The 21,449-nt window shown below is 60.6% G+C and overlaps 1 protein-coding gene across 1 annotated transcript in view; it reads left to right on the top strand.

Moving 5' to 3' along the window:
* LOC139274929 (cGMP-dependent 3',5'-cyclic phosphodiesterase) overlaps positions 1 to 21,449 on the top strand; it is a 103,908-nt gene that overhangs the window by 8,453 nt on the left and 74,006 nt on the right. The window contains exon 3 of the mRNA XM_070891666.1: positions 20,202 to 20,314. Within this exon, the coding sequence (XP_070747767.1) occupies positions 20,202 to 20,314 (113 nt within the window). The remainder of the gene's footprint in view (positions 1 to 20,201; positions 20,315 to 21,449) is intronic.

Below are 21,449 nucleotides of genomic sequence, written 5' to 3'. Positions count from 1 at the left end.
CGGGGCGTCTCGGGGCGAGGGGAGTCTCGAGGCCAGGGGAGTCTCGGAGTGAGGGGCGAGGGGCGTCTCGGGGCGAGGGGCATCTCGGGTCGAGGGTCGTCTCGGGGCGAGGGGCGAGTGGTGTCTCGGGGCGGAGGGTGAGGGGTGTCTCGTGGAGAGGGGCGAGGGTCAGTTCTGGGCGAGGGGCGTCTCGGGGCGAGGGCATCTCAGGGCGAGGGGCGAGAGGTGTCTCGGGGAGAGAGGCGAGGGTCAGTCCTGGGCGAGGAGCGTCTCAGGGCGAGGGCATCTCAGGGCGAGGGGCGAGAGGTGTCTCGGGGCAAGGGGCATCTCGGAGCGAGGGGCGACTCAGGGCGACTCAGGGCGAGGGGTGAGGGGCGTCTCGGGGCAAGGGGCGCCTCGGGGCGAGGGGCGTCTCGGTGCAAGGAGTGTCTCGGGGCGAGGGGCGTCTCAGTGCGAGGGGCGTCTCGGGGCGAGGGGAGTATCGGGGCGAGGGGTGTATCGGTGTGAGGGGCGAGGGGGTGCGAGGGTCTCGGGGCGAGGGGCATCTCGGGGCAAGGGGCGAATGGCCTTTCGGGGCGAGGGGCGTTAGGTGAGGAGCGTAGTACGTCTCGGGGCGTCTCGGGGCGAGAGGAGTCTCAGGGTGAGAGGCGAGTGGCGTCGCTGAGTGAGGGACAAGGGGCGTCTCGGGGCAAGGGGTGTCTCGGGGCAAGGAGCGTCTCGGGGTGAGGGGCGTCTCGAGGCGAGGAGGTCTTGGAGCGAGGAGCGACTCGGGGTGAGGGACGTGAGGCGAGGGGCGTGGGTCATCTCGGGGCGAGGGGCCTCACGGGGCGAGGGCCATGAGGTTAGGGGCGTCTCGGGGGGAGGTGCGTCTCGGGGCAAGGGGCGTATCGGGGCGAGGGGTGTATCGGTGTGAGGGGCGAGGGGGGTCTCGGGGCGATGGGCGTGAGGTGAGGAGCGTAGTACGTCTCGGGGTGTCTCGAGGCGAGAGGAGTCTCGGGGTGAGGGGCGAGTGCCGTCGCTGAGTGAGGGGCGAGGAGCATCTTGGGGCGAGGGGCGTCTCGGGGCGAGGGGTGTCTCGGGGCGAGAGGAGTCTCGGGATGAGGGGCGAGTGCCGTCGCTGAGTGAGGGGCGAGGAGCATCTTGGGGCGAGGGGCGTCTCGGGGCGAGGGGCGTATCGGTGTGAGGGGCGAGGGGGGTCTCGGGGCAAGGGTCTCGGGGCGAGGGGCGTATCGGTGTGAGGGGCGAGGGGGGTCTCGGGGCAAGGGGCATCTCGGGGCGAGGGGCGAGTGGCGTCTCGGAGCGAGGGACGTATCGGGGCAAGGGGCGTATCGGTGTGAGGGGCGAGGGGGGTCTCGGGGCGAGGGTCTTGGTGCGAGGGTCTCGGGGCGAGGGGTATCTCGGGGGCAAGGGGCGAGGGGCCTTTCGGGGCGATGGGCGTGAGGTGAGGAGCGTAGTACGTCTCGGGGTGTCTCGAGGCGAGAGGAGTCTCGGGTTGAGGGGCGAGTGCCATCGCTGAGTGAGGGGCGAGGAGCATCTTGGGGCGAGGGGCGTCTCGGGGCGAGGGGTGTCTCGGGGCGAGGGGCATCTCGGGTCGAGGGTCGTATCGGGGCGAGGGGCGAGGAGCGTAACGGGGCGAGGGGTGGGTGGCGAATGGCGTCTCGTGGCGTGGGGCGAGAAGCGTCTCGGGGCGAGGGGCGAGAGGTGTCACGGGGCGAGGGGCGAGTGGCGTCTCGGGGCGAGGGATGTCTCGGGGCGAGGGACGTCTCAGAGTGAGGGGAGAGGGGCGTCTCGGGGCGAGGGAAAAGTCGCCTTTCGGGGCGAGGGGCGTGAGGTGAGGAGCGTAGTACGTCTCGGGGCGTCTCGGGGCGAGGGGAGTCTCGAGGCCAGGGGAGTCTCGGAGTGAGGGGCGAGGGGCGTCTCGGGGCGAGGGGCATCTCGGGTCGAGAGTCGTCTCGGGGCGAGGGGCGAGTGGTGTCTCGGGGCGGAGGGTGAGGGGTGTCTCGGGGAGAGGGGCGAGGGTCAGTTCTGGGCGAGGGGCGTCTCGGGGCGAGGGCATCTCAGGGCGAGGGGCGAGAGGTGTCTCGGGGAGAGAGGCGAGGGTCAGTCCTGGGCGAGGAGCGTCTCAGGGCGAGGGCATCTCAGGGCGAGGGGCGAGAGGTGTCTCGGGGCAAGGGGCATCTCGGAGCGAGGGGCGACTCAGGGCGTCTCAGGGCGAGGGGTGAGGGGCGTCTCGGAGCAAGTGGCATCTCGGGGTGAGGGTCGAGGGGCGTCTCCGGGCAAGGGGCATCTCAGGACGAGGGGTGTCTCGGGGCGAGGGGCGTCTCGGGCCGAGGGGCGAGGGGTGTCTCAGGGTGAGGGATGTCTTGGGGCAAGGGGCATCTCAGGACGAGGGGTGTCTCGGGGCGAGGGGCGTCTCGGGGCGAGGGGCGAGGGGTGAGAGGTGTCTCAGGGCGAGAGGTGTCTCGGGGCGTGGGGCGTCTCGGGGCGAGGGGCGAGAGGTGTCTCGGGGCGAGGGGTTTCTCGGGGCGAGGGGCGTCTCGGGGCGAGGGGCGAGAGGTGTCTCGGGGCGAGGGGCGAGAGGTGTCTCGGGGCGAGGGGCGAGAGGTGTCTCGGGGCGAGGGGTGTCTCGGGGCGTGGGGCGTCTCGGGGCAAGGGACGTGGGGCGTCTCGGGGCGAGGGGCGAGAGGTGTCTCGGGGCGAGGGGTGTCTCGGGGCGAGGGGCGAGAGGTGTCTCGTGGCGAGGGGCGAGAGGCGTCTCGGGGCGAGGGGTGTCTCGGGACGAGGGGCGTCTCGGGGCAAGGGATGTGGGGCGTCTCGGGGCGAGGGGCGAGAGGTGTCTCGTGGCGAGGGGCGAGAGGCGTCTCGGGGCAAGGGATGTGGGGCGTCTCGGGGCGAGGGGCGAGAGGTGTCTCGGGGCGAGGGGTGTCTCGGGGCGAGGGGCGAGAGGTGTCTCGTGGCGAGGGGCGAGAGGCGTCTCGGGGCGAGGGGTGTCTCGGGACGAGGGGCGTCTCGGGGCAAGGGATGTGGGGCGTCTCGGGGCGAGGGGCGAGAGGTGTCTCGTGGCGAGGGGCGAGAGGCGTCTCGGGGCAAGGGATGTGGGGCGTCTCGGGGCGAGGGGCGAGAGGTGTCTCGAGGCGAGGTGCGTCTCGGAGCGAGGGACGAGGGGCGTCTCGGGGTGAGGGGCTTCTCAAGGCGAGGAGCCTCTCGAAGCAATAGCGAGAGGCGTCTAGGGGTGAGGGGCAAGGGGAGAGGACGTCTTGGGGCGAGGGGCTTCTGGGGGCGAGGGGTGTCTCAGGGCGAGGTGCGTCTCGGCGCGAGGGGAGAGGGGCGTCTCGGGGCCAGGGGCGTCTCGGGGCCAGGGGCGAGGGGCGTCTCAGGGTGAGGGACGAGGGTTGTCTTGGGGCGAGGGGCGAGGGGCTTCTTGGGGCGATGGGTGTCTCAGGGCGAGGTGTGTCTCGGCGCGAGGGGAGAGGGGCGTCTCGGGGCGAGGAGCGTCACGGGGCCAGGGGCGAGGAGTGTCTCGAGGCAAGGGGCGAGGAGTGTGTCGGGGAGAGGGGCAAGGGTCAATCTCGGAGCGAGGGGCGTCTCGGAGCGAGGGGCGAGTGGCGTCTCGGGGCGAGAAGCATCTTGGGGCGAGGGGCGTCTCGGAGCGAGGGGCGTCTCGGAGCGAGGGGCGTCTCGGAGCGAGGGGCATCTCGGAGCGAAAGGCGAGTGGCGTCTTGGGGCGAGGGGCGAGTGGCTTCTCGTGGCGAGGGGCGTCTCGGGGCGAGGGGCGTCTCGGGGCGAGGGGTGAGTGGCGAGGGCGACTTGGGGTGAGTGGCGTCTCGGGGTGAGTGTCGTCTCGCAGCCAGGGTTGAGGGGCAAGGGGTGAGGGGCGTCACGGGACAAGGGGTGTCTCGGGGCAAGGGGTGTTTCGGGACGAGGAGCATCTTGGGGCCAGCGGCGACTCACGGCGAGGGTTGAGGGCCGAGGGGCGACACAGGGTGAGGGGCATCTCGGGGCAAGGGGCATCTCAGGGCGAGGGGTGTCTCGGGGCGAGGAGCGTCTCGAGGCGAGGGGTGTTTCGGGGCGAGGGGCATCTCGAGGCGAGGAGCAAGAGTCGCCTCGGGGCAAAGGTCATCTCGGGGCGAGGAGCATCTCAGGGCGAGGGGCGAGGGTGTCGAGGGGCGAGGGCGTCTTGGGGCGAGGGCGATCCGGGGCGAGGGCGTCTCGGGGCGAGGGGCGAGGGGCGAGGGCGTCTCGGGGCGAGGGGCATCTCGGGGCAAGGGGCGAGGGCGTCTTGGGGCGAGTGGCGCCTCGCGGATAGGGTTGAGGGGCGAGGGGTGATGGGCGTCTCAGAGTGAGGGACAAGGAGCATCTCGGGGCGAGGGGCGAGGGGAGAGGGGAGAGGGGCGTCTTGGGGCCAGCGGCGTGTCGGGGCAAGGAGCATCTCTGGGCGCTTGGTGCTTTGGGGCGAGGGGCATCTCGGGGCGAGTGATGTTTCGGGGTGAGTTGCGTCTCGGAGCGAGTGATGTTTCGGGGTGAGGGGCGTCTCAGGGCGAGGGACGTCTCGGGGTGAGGGGCAAGGGGCGTCTTGGGTCGAGGGGGCGTCTCAGGGCGAGGGACGTCTCGGAGTGAGGGGCAAGGGGCGTCTTGGGGCGAGGGGGCGTCTTGGGTCGAGGGGGCGTCTCAGGGCGAGGGGCGTCTCGGGGCGAGGGACGTCTCGAAGTGAGGGGCAAGGGGGCGTCTTGGGTCGAGGGGGCGTCTCAGGGCGAGGGGCGTCTTGGGGCGAGGGGGCGTCTCGGGGCGAGGGGCGTCTCGGGGCGAGGGGCATCTCGGGGCGAGGGGGCGTCTCGGGGCAAGGGGCGTCTTGGGGCGAGGGGCGAGGGGCGTCACCGGGGCGAGGGGCGTCTCGGGGCGAGGGGCCTCTCGGGGCGTCTTGGGGCGAGGGGGCGTCTCGGGGCGAGGGGCGAGGGGAGAGGGGCGTCTCGGGGTGAGGGGAGAGGGGCATCTCGGGGCGAGGGGAGAGGGGCGTCTCGGGGAGAGGGGCGTCTCGGTGCGAGGGGAGAGGGGCGTCTCGGGGAGAGGGGCGTCTCGGGGCGTCTTGGGGCGAGGGGGCGAGGGGAGAGGGGCGTCTCGGGGTGAGGGGAGAGGGGCGTCTCGGGGCGAGGGGAGAGGGGTGTCTCGGGGCGAGGGGAGAGGGGCGTCTCGGGGAGAGGGGCGTCTCGGGGCGAGGGGAGAGGGGTGTCTCGGGGCGAGGGGTGAGGGGCGTCTCGGGGAGAGGGGCGTCTCGGGGCGAGGGGCGTCTCAGAGCGAGGGGCGTCTCGGTGCGAGGGGCGAGTGGCGTCTCGGAGCGAGGGGCGTCTCGGGGCGAGTGGCGTCTCGGGGCGAGGGGCGAGTGGCTTCTCGTGGCGAGGGGCGTCTCGGGGCGAGGGGCATCTCGGGGCGAGGGGTGAGTGGCGAGGGCGACTTGGGGTGAGTGGCGTCTCGGGGTGAGTGTCGTCTCGCAGCCAGGGTTGAGGGGCAAGGGGTGAGGGGCGTCTCGAGGCGAGGGTTGAGGGCCGAGGGGCGACACAGGGTGAGGGGCATCTCGGGGCGAGGGGCATCTCAGGGCGAGGGGCGTCTCGGAGCGAGAAGCGTCTCGAGGCGAGGGGTGTTTCAGGGCGAGGGACATCTCGAGGCGAGGAGCAAGAGTCATCTCGGGGCAAAGGACATCTCGGGGCGAGGAGCAGCTCGGGGCGAGGGGCGAGGGCGTCTTGGGGCGAGGGGCATCTCGGGGCGAGGGGCGAGGAGCGCGAGGCGTCTTGGGGCCAGCGGCGTGTCGGGGCAAGGAGCATCTCTGGGCGAGTGGTGCTTCGGGGCGAGGGGCATCTCGGGGCGAGGGGCGTCTCGGGGCGAGGGGCGTCTCGGGGCGAGGGGCCTCTCGGGGCGTCTTGGGGCGAGGGGGCGTCTCGGGGTGAGGGGCGAGGGGAGAGGGGCGTCTCGGGGTGAGGGGAGAGGGGCATCTCGGGGCGAGGGGAGAGGGGCGTCTCGGGGAGAGGGGCGTCTCGGTGCGAGGGGAGAGGGGCGTCTCGGGGAGAGGGGCGTCTCGGGGCGTCTTGGGGCGAGGGGGCGAGGGGAGAGGGGCGTCTCGGGGTGAGGGGAGAGGGGCGTCTCGGGGCGAGGGGAGAGGGGTGTCTCGGGGCGAGGGGAGAGGGGCGTCTCGGGGAGAGGGGCGTCTCGGGGCGAGGGGTGAGGGGCGTCTCGGGGAGAGGGGCGTCTCGGGGCGAGGGGCGTCTCGGGGAGAGGGGCGAGTGGCTTCTCGTGGCGAGGGGCGTCTCGGAGCGAGGGGCGTCGCGGGGCGAGGAGCGTCTCGGAGCGAGGGGCGTCTCGGAGCGAAAGGCGAGTGGCGTCTTGGGGCGAGGGGCGAGTGGCTTCTCGTGGCGAGGGGCATCTCGGGGCGAGGGGCATCTCGGGGCGAGGGTGAGTGGCGAGGGCGACTTGGGGTGAGTGTCGTCTCGCAGCCAGGGTTGAGGGGCAAGGGGTGAGGGGCGTCACGGGACGAGGGGTGTCTCGGGGCAAGGGATGTTTCGGGACGAGGAGCATCTTGGGGCCAGCGGCGACTCACAGCGAGGGTTGAGGGCCGAGGGGCAACACAGGGTGAGGGGCATCTCGGGGCGAGGGGCATCGCAGGGCGAGGGGTGTCTCGGGGCGAGAAGCGTCTCGAGGCGAGGGGTGTTTCGGGGCGAGGGACATCTCGAGGCGAGGAGCAAGAGTCATCTCGGGGCAAAGGACATCTCGGGGCGAGGAGCAGCTCGGGGCGAGGGGCGAGGGCGTCTTGGGGTGAGGGGCGAGGGCGTCTTGGGGCGAGGGGCATCTCGGGGCGAGGGGCGAGGGCGTCTTGGGGCGAGTGGCGCCTCGCGGATAGGGTTGAGGGGCGAGGGGTGATGGGCGTCTCAGAGTGAGGGACAAGGAGCATCTCGGGGCGAGGGGCGAGGAGCGCGAGGCGTCTTGGGGCCAGCGGCGTGTCGGGGCAAGGAGCATCTCTGGGCGAGTGGTGCTTCGGGGCGAGGGGCATCTCGGGGCGAGTGATGTTTCGGGGTGAGTTGCGTCTCGGAGCGAATGATGTTTCGGGGTGAGGGGCGTCTCGGGGTGAGGGGCGTATCGGGGCGAGTGATGTTTCGGGGCGAGTGATGTCACGGGCGAGGGGCGTCTCGGGGCGAGGGGTGTCTCGGGGCGAGGGGCGTCTTGGGGCGAGGGGTGTCTCGGGGCGAGGGGCGTCTCAGGGCGAGGGGCTAGTGGCGTCTCAGGGTGAGGGGCAAGGGACATCATGGGGTGAGGGGCAAGGGGCGTCTTGGGGCGAGGGGGCGTCTCGGGGCGAGGGGCGTCTCGGGGCGAGGGGCAAGGGGCGTCTTGGGGCGAGGGGGCGTCTCGGGGCGAGGGGAGAGGGGCGTCTCGGGGCGAGGGGAGAGGTGTGTCTCGGGGAGAGGGGTGTCTCGGGGCGAGGGGAGAGGGGTGTCTCGGGGCGAGGGGAGAGGGGCGTCTCGGGGAGAGGGGTGTCTCGGGGCGAGGGGAGAGGGGTGTCTCGGGGCGAGGGGAGAGGTGCGTCTCCGGGAGAGGGGCGTCTCGGGGCGAGGGGAGAGGGGTGTCTCGGGGCGAGGGGAGAGGGGCGTCTCGGGGAGAGGGGCGTCTCGGGGCGAGGGGAGAGGTGTGTCTCGGGGCGAGGGGAGAGGGGCGTCTCGGGGCGCGGAGGAGAGGGGCGTCTCGGGGCGAGGGGAGAGGAGTGTCTCGGGGCGAGGGGAGAGGGGCGTCTCGGGGCGAGGGGAGAGGGGTGTCTCGGGGCGAGGGGAGAGGGCGTCTCGGGGCGAGGGGAGAGGGGTGTCTCGGGGCGAGGGGAGAGGTGCGTCTCGGGGCGAGGGGAGAGGGGCGTCTCGGGGCGCGGAGGAGAGGGGCGTCTCGGGGTGAGGGGAGAGGGGCATCTCGGGGTGAGGGGCGTCTCGGGGCGAGGGGCGTCTCGGGGCGAGGGGCGTCTCGGGGCGAGGGGCGAGTGGCGTCTCGGGGCGAGGGGCGTCTCTGGGCGAGGGGCAAGGGGCGTCTTGGGGCGAGGGGGCGTCTCGGGGCGAGGGGCGAGGGGCGTCGCCGGGGCGTCTCGGGGCGAGGGGCATCTCGGGGCGTCTTGGGGCGAGGGGGCGTCGAGGGGCGAGGGGCGAGGGGCGTCTCGGGGAGAGGGGCGTCTCGGGGCGTCTTGGGGCGAGGGGGCGTCTCGGGGCGAGGGGCGAGGGGAGAGGGGCGTCTCGGGGTGAGGGGAGAGGGGCGTCTCGGGGCGAGGGGAGAGGGGTGTCTCGGGGCGAGGGGAGAGGGGCGTCTCGGGGAGAGGGGCGTCTTGGGGCGAGGGGAGAGGGGTGTCTCGGGGCGAGGGGTGAGGGGCGTCTCGGGGAGAGGGGCGTCTCGGTGCGAGGGGAGAGGGGCGTCTCGGGGTGAGGGGAGAGGGGCGTCTCGGGGTGAGGGGAGAGGGGCGTCTCGGGGCGAGGGGAGAGGGGTGCCTCGGGGCGAGGGGCGAGGGGCGAGGGGAGAGGGGCGTCTCGGGGTGAGGGGAGAGGGGCATCTCGGGGCGAGGGGAGAGGGGTGTCTCGGGGAGAGGGGCGTCTCGTTGCGAGGGGAGACGGGCGTCTCGGGGAGAGGGGCGTCTCGGGGCGTCTTGGGGCGAGGGGGCGTCTCGGGGCGAGGGGCGAGGGGAGAGGGGCGTCTCGGGGTGAGGGGAGAGGGGCGTCTCGGGGCGAGGGGAGAGGGGTGTCTCGGGGCGAGGGGAGAGGGGCGTCTCGGGGAGAGGGGAGAGGGGTGTCTCGGGGCGAGGGGTGAGGGGCGTCTCGGGGAGAGGGGCGTCTCGGGGCGAGGGGAGAGGGGTGTCTCGGGGCGAGGGGAGAGGTGCGTCTCGGGGAGAGGGGCGTCTCGGGGCGAGGGGAGAGAGGTGTCTCGTGGCGAGGGGAGAGGTGCGTCTCGGGGAGAGGGGCGTCTCGGGGTGAGGGGAGAGGGGTGTCTCGGGGCAAGGGGAGAGGGGCGTCTCGGGGAGAGGGGCGTCTCGGGGCGAGGGGAGAGGGGTGTCTCGGGGCGAGGGGAGAGGGGCGTCTCGGGGCGAGGGGAGAGGGGTGTCTCGGGGCGAGGGGAGAGGGGCGTCTCGGGGCGAGGGGAGAGGGGTGTCTCGGGGCGAGGGGAGAGGCGCGCGGAGGAGAGGGGCGTCTCGGGGCGAGGGGAGAGGGGCATCTCGGGGTGAGGGGCGTCTCGGGGCGAGGGGAGATGGGCGTCTCGGGGCGAGGGGAGACGGGCGTCTCGGGGCGAGGGGCGTCTCGGGGCGAGTGATATCTTGGGGAGAATGGTGTCTCGGGGCGAGGGGAGTCTTGGGGCGCAAAGACGCAGCAGCCACCCGAGCAGGAAGGGGGGAAAAGGGCCAACAGTAACAAGAATTGGGGAGGGGCTGGAAAAAGAAAGACTTACATTTATATAGCGCCTTTCACGACCTCTGGACAACCCAAAGCGCTTTACAGCCAATGAAGTAATATTTTCAAGTGTAGTCACTGTTGCAATGTAGGAAATGCGGCAGCCAATTTGCGCACAGCAAGCTCCCACAAACAGCAATATGATAATGACCAGATCATCTTTAGTGATGATGGTTGAGGGCGGAGATTAAAGATCCCACAGCACTATTTCGAAGAAGAACCGGGGAGTTATCCCCAGTGTCCTGGGGCCAATATTTATCCCTCAAGCAACCTCACTAAAAACAGATAATCTGAATCATTATCACAATAGTGTTCGTGGGAGCTTGCTGTGCTCCAATTGGATGCTGTCTTTACCCGGTCTGGACTATAGAAACATAGAAACACAGAAAATAGGTGCAGGAGTAGGCCATTTGGCCTTTCGAGCCTGCACCACCATTCAATAAGATCATGGCTGATCATTCACCTCAGTACCCCTTTCCTGCTTTCTCTCCATACCCCTTGATCCCTTTAGCCGTAAGGGCCATATCTAACTCCCTCTTGAATATATCAAATGAACTGGCATCAACAACTCTCTGCGGCAGGGAATTCCACAGGTTAACAACTCTGAGTGAAGAAGTTTCTCCTCATCTCAGTCCTAAATGGCTTACCCCTTATCCTGAGACTGTGACCCCTGGTTCTGGACTTCCCCAACATCGGGAACATTCTTCCTGCATCTAACCTATCCAGTCCATTCAGAATTTTATATGTTTCTATGAGACCCCCTCTCATTTTTCTAAACTCCAGTGAATACAAGCCCAGTCGATCCAGTCTCTCCTCATATGTCAGTCCTGTCATCCCGGGAATCAGTCTGGTGAACCTTCGCTGCACTCCCTCAATAGCAAGAACGTCCTTCCTCAGATTAGGAGACCAAAACTGAACACAATACTCCAGGTGAGGCCTCACCAAGGCCCTGTACAACTGCAGTAAGACCTCCCTGCTCCGATACTCAAATCCCCTTGCTATGAAGGCCAACATACCATTTGCCTTCTTCACCGCCTGCTGTACCTGCATGCCAACTTTCAATGACTGAGGAACCATGACACTCAGGTCTCGTTGCACCTCCAATTTTCCTAATCTGCCACTATTCAGATAATATTCTGCCTTTGTGTTTTTGCCCCCAAAGTGGACAACCTCATATTTATCCACATTATACTGCATCTGCCATGCATTTGCCCACTCACCGAGCCTGTCCAAGTCACCCTGCAGCCTCTTAGCGACCTCCTCACAGCTCAGACCGCCACCCAGTTTAGTGTCATCTGCAAACTTGGAGATATTACACTCAATTCCTTCGTCCAAATCATTGATGTATATTGTAAAGAGCTGGGGTCCCAGCACTGAGCCCTGCGGCACTCCACTAGTCACTGCCTGCCATTCTGAAAAGGACCCGTTTATCCCGACTCACTGCTTCCTGTCTGCCAACCAGTTCTCTATCCACGTCAGAACATTAACCCCAATACCATGTGCTTGTGTGGCCCTTGTTTGTTATTGTCAAAAGCCTTTTGAAAGTCTAAATACACCACATCAACTGGTCCTCCCTTGTCCACTCTGCTAGTTACATCCTCAAAAAATTCCAGAAGATTTGTCAAGCATGATTTCCATTTCATAATCCATGCTGACTTGGACCGATCCTGTCACTGCTTTCCAAATGCTCTGCTATTTCATCTTTAATAATTGATTCCAACATTTTCCCCACTGCTGATGTCAGGCTAACCGGTCTATAATTACCCGTTTCCTCTCTCCCTCCTTTTTTAAAAAGTGGTGTTACATTAGCTACCCTCCAGTCCATTGGAACTGATCCAGAGTCGATAGAATGTTGGAAAATGATCACCAATGCATCCACTATTTCTAGGGCCACTTCTTTAAGTACTCTGGGATGCAGACTATCAGGCCCCGGGGATTTATCGGCCTTCAATCCCATCAATTTCCCTAACACAATTTCACGCCGAAAAAGGCTTTCCTTCAGTTCCTCCTTCTCACTAGACCCTAGGTCCTCTAGTATTTCCGGAAGGTTATTTGTGTCTTCCTTCGTGAAGACAGAACCAAAGTATTTGTTCAACTGGTCTGCCATTTCTTTGTTCCCCATTATAAATTCACCTGATTCTGACTGCAAGGGACCTACATTTGTCTTCACTAATTTTTTTCTCATACTCTATTTCCTCCCTCCTAATTAAACCCTTTGCTGTCCTCTGCTGAATTCTAACTTTCTCCCAGTCCTCAGGTTTGCTGTTTTTTCTGGCCAATTTATATGCCTCTTCCTTGGATTTAACAATATCCTTAATTTCCCTTGTTAGCCACGGTTGAGCCACCTTCCCCGTTTTATTTTTAACCCCAGACAGGGATGTACAATTGTTGAAGTTCATCCATGTGATCTTTAAATGTTTGCCATTGCCTATCCAACATCAACCCTTTAAGTATCATTCAACAATCTATTCTAGCCAATTCTCGTCTCATACCATCGAAGTTACCTTTCCTTAAGTTCAGGACCCTAGTCTCTGAATTAACTGTGTCACTCTCCATCTTAATAAAGAATTCTACCATATTATGGTCACTCTTCCCCAAGGGGCCTCGCACAACAAGATTGCTAATTAGTCCCTTCTCATTACACATCACCCAGTCTAGGATGGCCAGCTCCTTGGTTGGTTCCTCGACATATTGGTCGAGAAAACCATCCCTAATACACTCCAGGAAATCCTCCTCCACCGCATTGCTACCAGTTTGGTTAGCCCAATCAATATGTAGATTAAAGTCGCCCATGATACCTGCTGTACCTTTATGGCACGCATCCCTAATTTCTTGTTTGATGCTGTCCCCAACCTCACTACTACTGTTCGGTGGTCTGTACACAACTCCCATTCACGTTTTCTGCCCTTTGGTGTTCTGCAGCTCCACCCATACAGATTCCACATCATCCAGGCTAATGTCCTTCCTTACTATTACGTTAATTTCCTCTTTAACCTGCAACGCCACCCCACCTCCTTTTCCTTTCTGTCTATCCTTCCTAAATGTTGAATACCCCTGGATGTTGAGTTCCCAGCCTTGGTCACCCTGGAGCCATGTCTCCATGATGCCAATTACATCATACCCGTTAACTGCTATCTGCGCAGTTAATTCGTCCACCTTATTCCGAATACTCCTCGCATTGAGGCACAGAGCCTTCAGGCTTGTCTTTTTAACACACTTTGCCCCTTTAGAATTTTGCTGTAATGTGGCCCGTTTTGTTTTTTGTCTTGGGTTTCTCCGCCCTCCACTTTTACTTTTCTTCTTTCTGTCTTTTGCTTCTGCCCCCATTCTACTTCCCTCTGTCTCCCTGCATAGGTTCCCATCCCCCTGCCGTATTAGTTTAACCCCTCCCCAACAGTACTAGCAAACACTCCCCCGAGGACATTGGTTCCTGTCCTGCCCAAGTGCAGACCGTCCGGTTTGTACTGGTCCCACCTCCCCCAGAACCGGTTCCAATGCCCCAGGAATTTGAATCTCTCCCTTCTGCACCACTGCTCAAGCCACGTATTCATCTGAGCTATCCTGCGATTCCTACTCTGACTAGCACGTGGCACTGGTAGCAATCCTGAGATTACTTTTCAGGTCCTACTTTTTAATTTAGCTCCTAGCTCCCTAACTTCAGCTTGTAGGACCTCATCCCGTTTTTTTATCTATATCGTTGGTACCTATATGCACCACGACAACTGGCTGTTCACCCTCCCTCTTCAAAATGTCCTGCACCCGCTCCGAGACATTCTTGACCCTTGCACCAGGGAGGCAACATACCAACCTGGAGTCTCCGTTGCGGCCGCAGAAACGCCTATCTATTCCCCTTACAATAGAATCCCCTATCACTATCGCGCTCCCACTCTTTTTCCTGCCCTCCTGTGCAGCAGAGCCACCCACGGTGCCATGAACTTGGCTGCTGCTGCTCTCCCCTGATGAGTCATCCCCCCCAACAGTACCCAAAGCGGGTTATCTGTTTTGCAGGGGGATGACCACAGGGGACCCCTGCACTACCTTCCCTGCACTGCTCTTCCTGCTGGTCACCAATCCCCTATCTGTCTGTGTAACCTTTACCTGCGGTATGACCAACTCACTAAATGTGCTATTCATGACATCCTCAGCATCGTGGATGCTCCAGAGTGAATCCACCCGCAGCTCCAGTGCTGCAATGCGGTCTGTCAGGAGCTGCAGCAGGATACACTTCCTGCACACGTAGTCGTCAGGGACACCGGAAGCGTCCCTGAGTTGCCACATAGCACAGGAGGAGCATGACACGTGTCCGAGCTCTCCTGCTATGACTTAACCCCTAGATTAACTTAATTTGACAACAACAATGATAAAGGTTATCTACTGATCAAGGAAAAGAAAACGAAAAACCACTCACCAATCACCAGCCAATCACTTACCCCCTTGGCTGAGATGTCACCCTTCGATTTCTTTCTACTTCTTTTTTGCCTTCTCTCCCTGCAGCTGCACCAGCTGGCCTCCTCGACGATGAACTTGTAAAGTCCTGTCCCTGCAGTACAGACTCACACGAGGCACATGCTGAAGTCAAGGTCACTCAGGACCTGCACCTTTATTTCACAGCTCTCGAGTGCCACTCTTGCCTGAGACCTGTCTATATATACCTGTGTGGAACAGGTATGCAGTGTCTCCTGCAAGTGCACCCCTGGTGGTAAGGTAAGCTTGTGGTTACAGGTCATCTCTAGTTACAGTCATGTTTAGCATGGTAAGATACAGTTATGTACAGTAATGTGAGATACATGACATCACCCTCCCCCAAGGTCTTACTGTCTTTATAAATTCAGTCTCTCAGGTGGTCTATGCTCTCATGTGAAGCGTCTTAGTTGTGGTTCAGTTGCTTGTCTTGGTGCCTGTTTTTCTTTCGGTGTGATTGTTGGTATCTCGCCTGGGCTGTCTGTTGGGATTGCCCTTTCCTCAGGTTGTTCCCTCTGTCTGTCCACCAGGTGTGGTGTGAGTTCCACATTGTAGTCTGCCTCTGGTTCTGCAGTGTCATTGGTGAATCTACTTTTTATTTGGTCTACATGCCTCCGACAGGTTTGGCCATTGTCCATTTGTACCACCAGTAGCCTGTTTCCTTCCTTGCCTGTTACTGTCCTTGCAAGCCATTTGGGACCCCTGCCATAGTTTTGTCCCCTATCTCATTCCACCTTCCCCTCGAATTTCGGTCATGGTACTCAGTTAGCTTCCGGCGCTTTGCCTCAACGATTTCATGCATGTCTGGGAGGATTAACGAGAGCCTTGTCTTTAAGGTCCGTTTCATCAATAGTTGCCCGGGGGAACACCAGTCAGTGAGTGCGGACGAGATCTGTATGCCAGCAGCAGTGGCGACAGGCGACCCTGCAGCGTGGGACCTTGGATTTTGAGCATGCCTTGTTTAATGATCTGCACTGCTCGCTCCGCCTGGCCGTTGGAGGCCGACTTGAACGGTGCCGTCTTAACATGATTTATGCTGTGGTCAACTATAAAATCTTGGAATTCTGCGCTGGTGAAGCACGGACCATTATAACTGACCAATATGTCAGGGATTCCGTGCGTTGCAAACATGGTTGCGAGGCTCTCCACAGTGGTGGAGGTAGTGCTCGAGTTTAAAATGGTGCATTCGATCCACTTTGAAAATGCATCGACAACTACGAGGAACATTTTGCCCATGAATGGGCCCGCATAGTCTACATGCACTCGCGACCACGGTTTGGTGGGCCAGGACCAGGGGCTCAGGGGGGCCTCCCTGGGGGCATTACTGAGTTGGGCACAAATGGTGCACCTTCGGACGCAAAGCTCCAAGTCCGCGTTAATGCCAGGCCACCAGACGTGGGATCTGGCTATGGCTTTCATGAGAACGATCCCCGGGTGCTCGCGGTGGAGCTCCCGGACAAATGCCTCTCTGCCTCGCAGAGGCATGACTACTCGGCTGCCCCACATCAGGCAGTCTGCTTGTAGTGATAGCTCATGCATGCACCTGTGAAAGGGTTTTAATTCCTCGGGGCAGGCATCGCGAGCCTCTGCCCAGTCACCGGTTAAGACACATCGTTTGACTAAGGATAATGTGGGGTCGCTGGTCATCCAGGCTCTGATTTGGCGAGCCGTCATAGGCGAACCTGTGGACTCAAAGGCATTGATTGCCATGACTATCTCACAGTCCTGTTCGTCAGACCCCTCCGTGGTCGCCAGGGGTAGCCTGCTGAGCGCGTCGGCACAGTTGTCTGTGCCTGGTCTGTGCCTTATGGTATAGTCGTAAGACGCCAGCATGAGTGCCCACTGTTGAATGCGCGCCAAAGCGTTGCCGTTTATTGCCTTGCTCTTGGATAGGAGAGACGTGAGGGGCTTGTGGTCGGTTTCTAACGCGAACTTGGCCCCGAAAAGGTATTTGTGCATCTTTTTGACACCGTACACGCACGCAAGCGCCTCCTTCTCCACCATTCCGTACCCGCGCTCTGCCCGCGAAAGTGACCTGGAGGCATAAGCTATGGGTTGTAATTTGCCCGCACCATTGACATGTTGTAAAACGCACCCGACCCCGTACGCTGACGCATCACATGTAAGAACTAGCTTTTTACCTGGGTCAAAAAAAACCAAAACACTGTTGGAACACAGAAGGTTACGTGCCTTATTGAAGGCGCGTTCCTGGGCGCCCCCCCAAAACCAATCGCACCCCTTCCTTAGTAGCACATGGAGAGGCTCCAGCAGCGTGCTTAAGTTCTGCATAAAGTTCCCAAAGTAATTGAGTAGCCCGAGAAAGGCGCGCAGTTCTGAGACATTCCGGGGCCTGGGTGCCAGGTGAATTGCTTCTGTTTTGGACTCTGTTGGGCGGATTCCATCAGTGGTAATCGTTCTGACCAAAAATTCAAACTCGGGCGCGAGAAACAGACACTTGGATTTCTTAACTCTTATGCCTACCCGATCGAACCGCTTTAGTACTTCCTCCAAATTGTGGAGATGGGAGTCGGTGTCCCTACCTGTGAAAGGTATGTCGTCTTGAAACACAACCGTCTCCGTGATGGACTTGAGCAGACTCTCCATGTTGCGCTGGAATATAGCAGCTGCCGACCTGATGTCAAATGGGCATCGATTGTACATGAAAAGGCCTCGATGTGTGTTGATGGTGGTGAGTAGCTTAGACTCTTCGGTCAGTTCTTGCGTCATATACGCAGTTGTGAGGTCTAGTTTCGAGAAAGGTTTTCCTCCAGCCAATGTGGCAAATAGCCTCCACTCTGGGCAGTGGGTAGTGGTCCTGTAGGGAGACTCTGTTTATGGTAGATTTGTAGTCCCCACAGATTCGTACGGATCCATCAGGCTTCATGACTGGGATGATGGGACTTGTCCAGTCGCTAAATTCCACGGGTGAGATAATACCTTCCCGCAGAAGCCTGTCCAGTTCATGTTCAATCTTTTCCCTCATCACATAGGGCACAGCTCTAGCCTTGTGATGGACCGGTCTAGCATCCTGTGTGATGTAGATTTTAACTTTAGCCCCTTTTAAGGTGCCCACACCTAGCTGAAAGAGATGTTCAAATCGACTTAGAACTGTTGAGCAGGAGGTCCGTTCCTCTGACGACATGGCGTGAACATCATCCCATTTCCAGTTTAGTTTTGCCAGCCAGCTTCTCCCCAGCAGTGCTGGGAGATCTCCGGGGACAATCCACAGGGGAAGTCGGTTCACTGTCCCTTTGTGTGTGACTGAGAGCATGGCTCTGCCAAGGAGTGGGGCGATTTCTTTGGTATAGGTCCTTAGTTTGGTGTCGACCCTTGTGGGTTTTGGTCTGTTGCTTTTGTGCGGCCACGGCTGTTTAAATTGTTGAGCGCTCATGAGAGATTGACTCGCTCCCAGATCCAGATCCATGTTGACGGGTATCCCATTGAGTAGGATCCTCATCATTATTGGAGGCGTCTTGTTGTAAGAACAGTGTCCAGTGATCGTGTTGACCTGCTGTACCTCGGTGTCCCGGGCACTGTCCCCACCGTCGTCTGATCCGCTTTCTGACCCATCCGATTCGTATACCAGCCGAGCTACCATTTTTCTGCACATGCGGGCCAGTTGGTTGCCCTGTATAGTTGCAGATTCTGCAAACAGCATGCTGAGATCGACACCCACTTGATGAGTGCCTTCTCCCACATCTCCAGCACAGACCGCTTCCATTGTTTCCGAAGGATGAGCTGTGTCTGGCTGATCTCTCTTGAGCTTCTCTCAGTTTGTAGTTGATTTCTTGCATTGTGGGTTGATGAGGTGTGAACGGCCGTTCATGTTGCCCTTGATGGCTTCTGGCGCCACTGCCTGCTGTTGAGGGCCTGCTCCCCTGCCTTTGTCTGTGTGTGGGGGTAGCAGCTTGTTTCATGCTGTGAACCCCTTGTTCTGATATTTCGTTAGTTGTCGTACCCGCAGTGTAGATCAACCTCGTTTCTCTTCTCCTGCCAAGAATGTCTGTGCAACCAGTGCTGCTGCCTCTAGGGTCAATTTCTTGATCCCTATGAGCTTTCAGAATATGCCTGCGTGGCCTATTCCTTCAATAAAAAAGTCTCTCAGTACTTCTCTCCTTCGTTCATCGAGAAAACCCACATAAACTAGCCAACCTCCGAAGTTCCGCCACGAAGTTGGGTATGCTCTGGCCCACACAGCGTCTGCAGTTGTAGAACCTGTGTCTGGCCATGTGTAGGCTGCTCGCTGGCTTCAGGTGGTCTCCCACCAGTGTGCTCAACTCTTCAAATGACTTGCTTGCTGGTTTCTCGGGTGCCAGCAGGTCCTTCATTAAAGCGTATGTTTTCGAGCCACAGCTGGTCAAGAGATGGGCTCTTCTCTTGTCGGCCTTATCGTCGCCTAACCAGTCTTTGGTTAAAAAAGCTTTGCTGGAGCCTTTCTATAAAGTCCTCCCAATTATCTCCAGCATTGTATTTTTCATCTGAGCCGTTGGTCACCATTCTGTGGATTCTGTGATCCCGTAACTCGTCGCCAATGTAAAGTCCTGTCCCTGCAGTACAGACTCACACGAGGCACATGCTGACGTCAAGGTCACTCAGGACATGCACCTTTATTATACAGCTCTCGAATGCCACACTTGCCTGAGACCTGTCCTTATATACCTGTCTGGGACAGGTATCCAGTGTCTCCTGCAAGTGCACCCCTGGTGGTAAGGTAAGCTAGTGGTTACAGGTCATCTCTAGTTACCGTCATGTATAGCATTGTAAGATACAGTTATGTACAGTAGTGTGAGATACATGACAGAGCTCACAACGCTCCGACTGATGGGCCTTTTATAGGCCGCCCTCCGACCTCCCACTCCTCTACGACGACGATGAGGAGAAACTTCTTCACCCAGAGAGTGGTGAACCTGTGGAATTCTCTACCGCAGAGAGTTGTTGATGCCAGTTCGTTAGATATATTCAAAAGGGCGTTAGATGCGGCCCTTACGGCTAAAGGGATCAAGGGGTATAAAGAGAAAGCAGGAATGGGGTACTGAAGTTGCATGATCAGCCATGATCTTATTGAATGGTGGTGCAGGCTCGAAGGGCCGAATGGCCTGCTCCTGCACCTATTTTCTATGTTTCTATGTTTCTGTAAGCTCTCGGCGACGAGACTCGAGGTGCTCAGCGCCCTCCCGGATGCTCTTCCTCCACTTAGGGCGGTCTTTGGCCAGGGACTCCCAGGTGTCGGTGGGGATGTTGCACTTTATCAGGGAGGCTTCGAGGATGTCCTTGAAATGTTTCCTCTGCCCACCTGGGGCTCGTTTAGGAGTTCCGAGCAGAGCGCTTGCTTTGGGAGTCTCGTGTCGGGCATGCGGACATTGTGGCCCGCCCAGCAGAGCTGGTCGAGTGTGGTCAGTGCTTCGATGCTGGGGATGTTGGCCTGGTCGAGGATCCGGAAGCAATAAGGAAGGAAAATGGCATGTTGGCCTTTATTGCGGGGGTTGGAGTATAAGAGTAAGGAAATCTTGCTACAATTGTACAGGGCCCTGGTGAGACCACACCTGGAGCACTGCGTACAGTTTGGGTCTCCTTATCTAAGGAAGGAAACAATTGCCTTGGAGGCGGTGCAACGAAGGTTCACTAGATTGATTCCTGGGCTGAGAGGGTTGTCTTATGAGGAGAGGTTGAGCAGGTTGGGCCGATACTCTCTGGAGTTTAGAAGAATGAGAAGTGACCTCAACATAGCAGATTCTGAGGGGGCTTGACAGGGTAGATGCAGGGAGGATGTTTCCCCCGGGCTGGGGAGTCTAGAACCAGGGGTCACAGTCTCAGGATAAGGGGTCGGCCATTTAGGACTGAGCTGAGGAGGAATTTCTTTACTCAGAGGGTGGTGAATCTTTGTAATTCTCTGCCCCGGAGGTCTGTGAAGGCTCAGTCGTTGAGTATATTCAAGGCTGAGATCGATTGATTTTTGGACTCGAGGGGAATCGAGGGATCGGGCGGGAAGGTGGAGTTGAGGTCGCTGATCAGCCATGATCTTATTGAATGGTGGAGCAGGCTCGAGGGGCCGAATGGCCGATTCCTGATCCTGATTCATACTTTATAAAGGCGCTATATAAATGAAGATTGTTGCTGTTGCTATCTGAACAGCATTAGCAAACAAAACAGGAACTTTCACAGTAGCTGGACGCTGAACTAAGGCCGTTGGTGTAGTAAAGGGATGAACTTGGATGGGCAGAATGGCCTCCCCTCGGTCGTGGGTTTTGCTGTTGGTCTGACTCTGATTCCATTCTGCTTGACCCACAGAGATCGTTGGGGTGGCTGAGCTATGCAACAAGATAAATGGTCCGTGGTTCACAAAGTACGACGAAGACTTGGCCCTTGCCTTCTCCATCTACTGCGGGATCAGCATTTCCCACGTGAGTACCGGGAGTGGCAGCAATCCTGCCAGAGACATCCCAACTCTTCCCAAAATAACCCCTCCACCGGCATCTCGATGGTCAGTCGCAGATTTAGACACGTGAGATCGGAAGGGAATATAGCAGGATGTGGGACTGGGGGAGGGGAGTGTGGGACTGGGGGAGGGGCATGTGGGACTGGGGGAGGGGATGTGGGACTGGGGGAGGGGGATGTGGGACTGGGGGAGGGGATGTGGGACTGGGGGAGGGGCATGTGGGACTGGGGGAGGGGCATGTGGGACTGAGGGAGGAGCATGTGGGACTGGGGCAGGGGAGTGTGGGATTGGGGCAGGGGAGTGTGGGATGGGGGAGGGGCAAGTGGGACTGGGGGAGGGGGATGGACTGGGGAGGGACGTGTGGGACTTCGGAATGGGGGAGGTGCGTGTTGGACTGGTGGAGGAGGATGGACTGGGGGAGGGGCGTCTGGGACTGGGGGAGGGGTATGGACTGAGGGAGAGTGGAACTGGAGGAGGGGCGTGTGGGACTGGGGGAGGGGGATGTGGGACTGGGGGAGGGGGATGGACTGGGGGAGGGGGATGGACTGGAGGAGAGTGGGACTGGAGGAGGGGCGTGTGGGACTGGGGGAGGGGGATGTGGGACTGGGGGAGAGTGGGACTGGAGGAGGGGCGTGTGGGACTGGGGGAGGGGGATGGACTGGGGGAGGGGGATGGACTGGGGGAGGGGCGTCTGGGACTGGGGGACTGGGGGAGGGGGATGGACTGGGGGAGAGTGGGACTGGAGGAGGGGCGTGTGGGACTGGGGGAGGGGTATGGACTGGGGGAGAGTGGGACTGGAGGAGGGGCGTGTGAGACTGGGGGCAGTGCGGTACTGATACTAATTTCTTATGCTGGGTAAAGCTTATAATGGGATGTCTAGTTTGCCTCTCCATACGACAGCCTCCTGAGATGTCGAGTGGGCTAATCATAAGAGAACCATGGACATTTACAGCACGGGAGGAGGCCATTCGGCCCATCGTGTCCGCGCTGGCCGACCAAGAGCTACCCAGCCGAATCCCACTTTCCAGCTCTCGGCCCGTAGCCCTGCAGGTTACAGCACTTCAAGTGCACAGCCAAGTACTTTTTAAATGTGGTGAGGG

The sequence above is a fragment of the Pristiophorus japonicus genome, chromosome 10 (assembly GCF_044704955.1).
Source record: "Pristiophorus japonicus isolate sPriJap1 chromosome 10, sPriJap1.hap1, whole genome shotgun sequence".
Taxonomy (NCBI): domain Eukaryota; kingdom Metazoa; phylum Chordata; class Chondrichthyes; family Pristiophoridae; genus Pristiophorus; species Pristiophorus japonicus.
The sequence above is the reverse complement of the archived record's forward strand: the minus strand, read 5'-3'. Positions and strand labels throughout refer to the sequence as shown.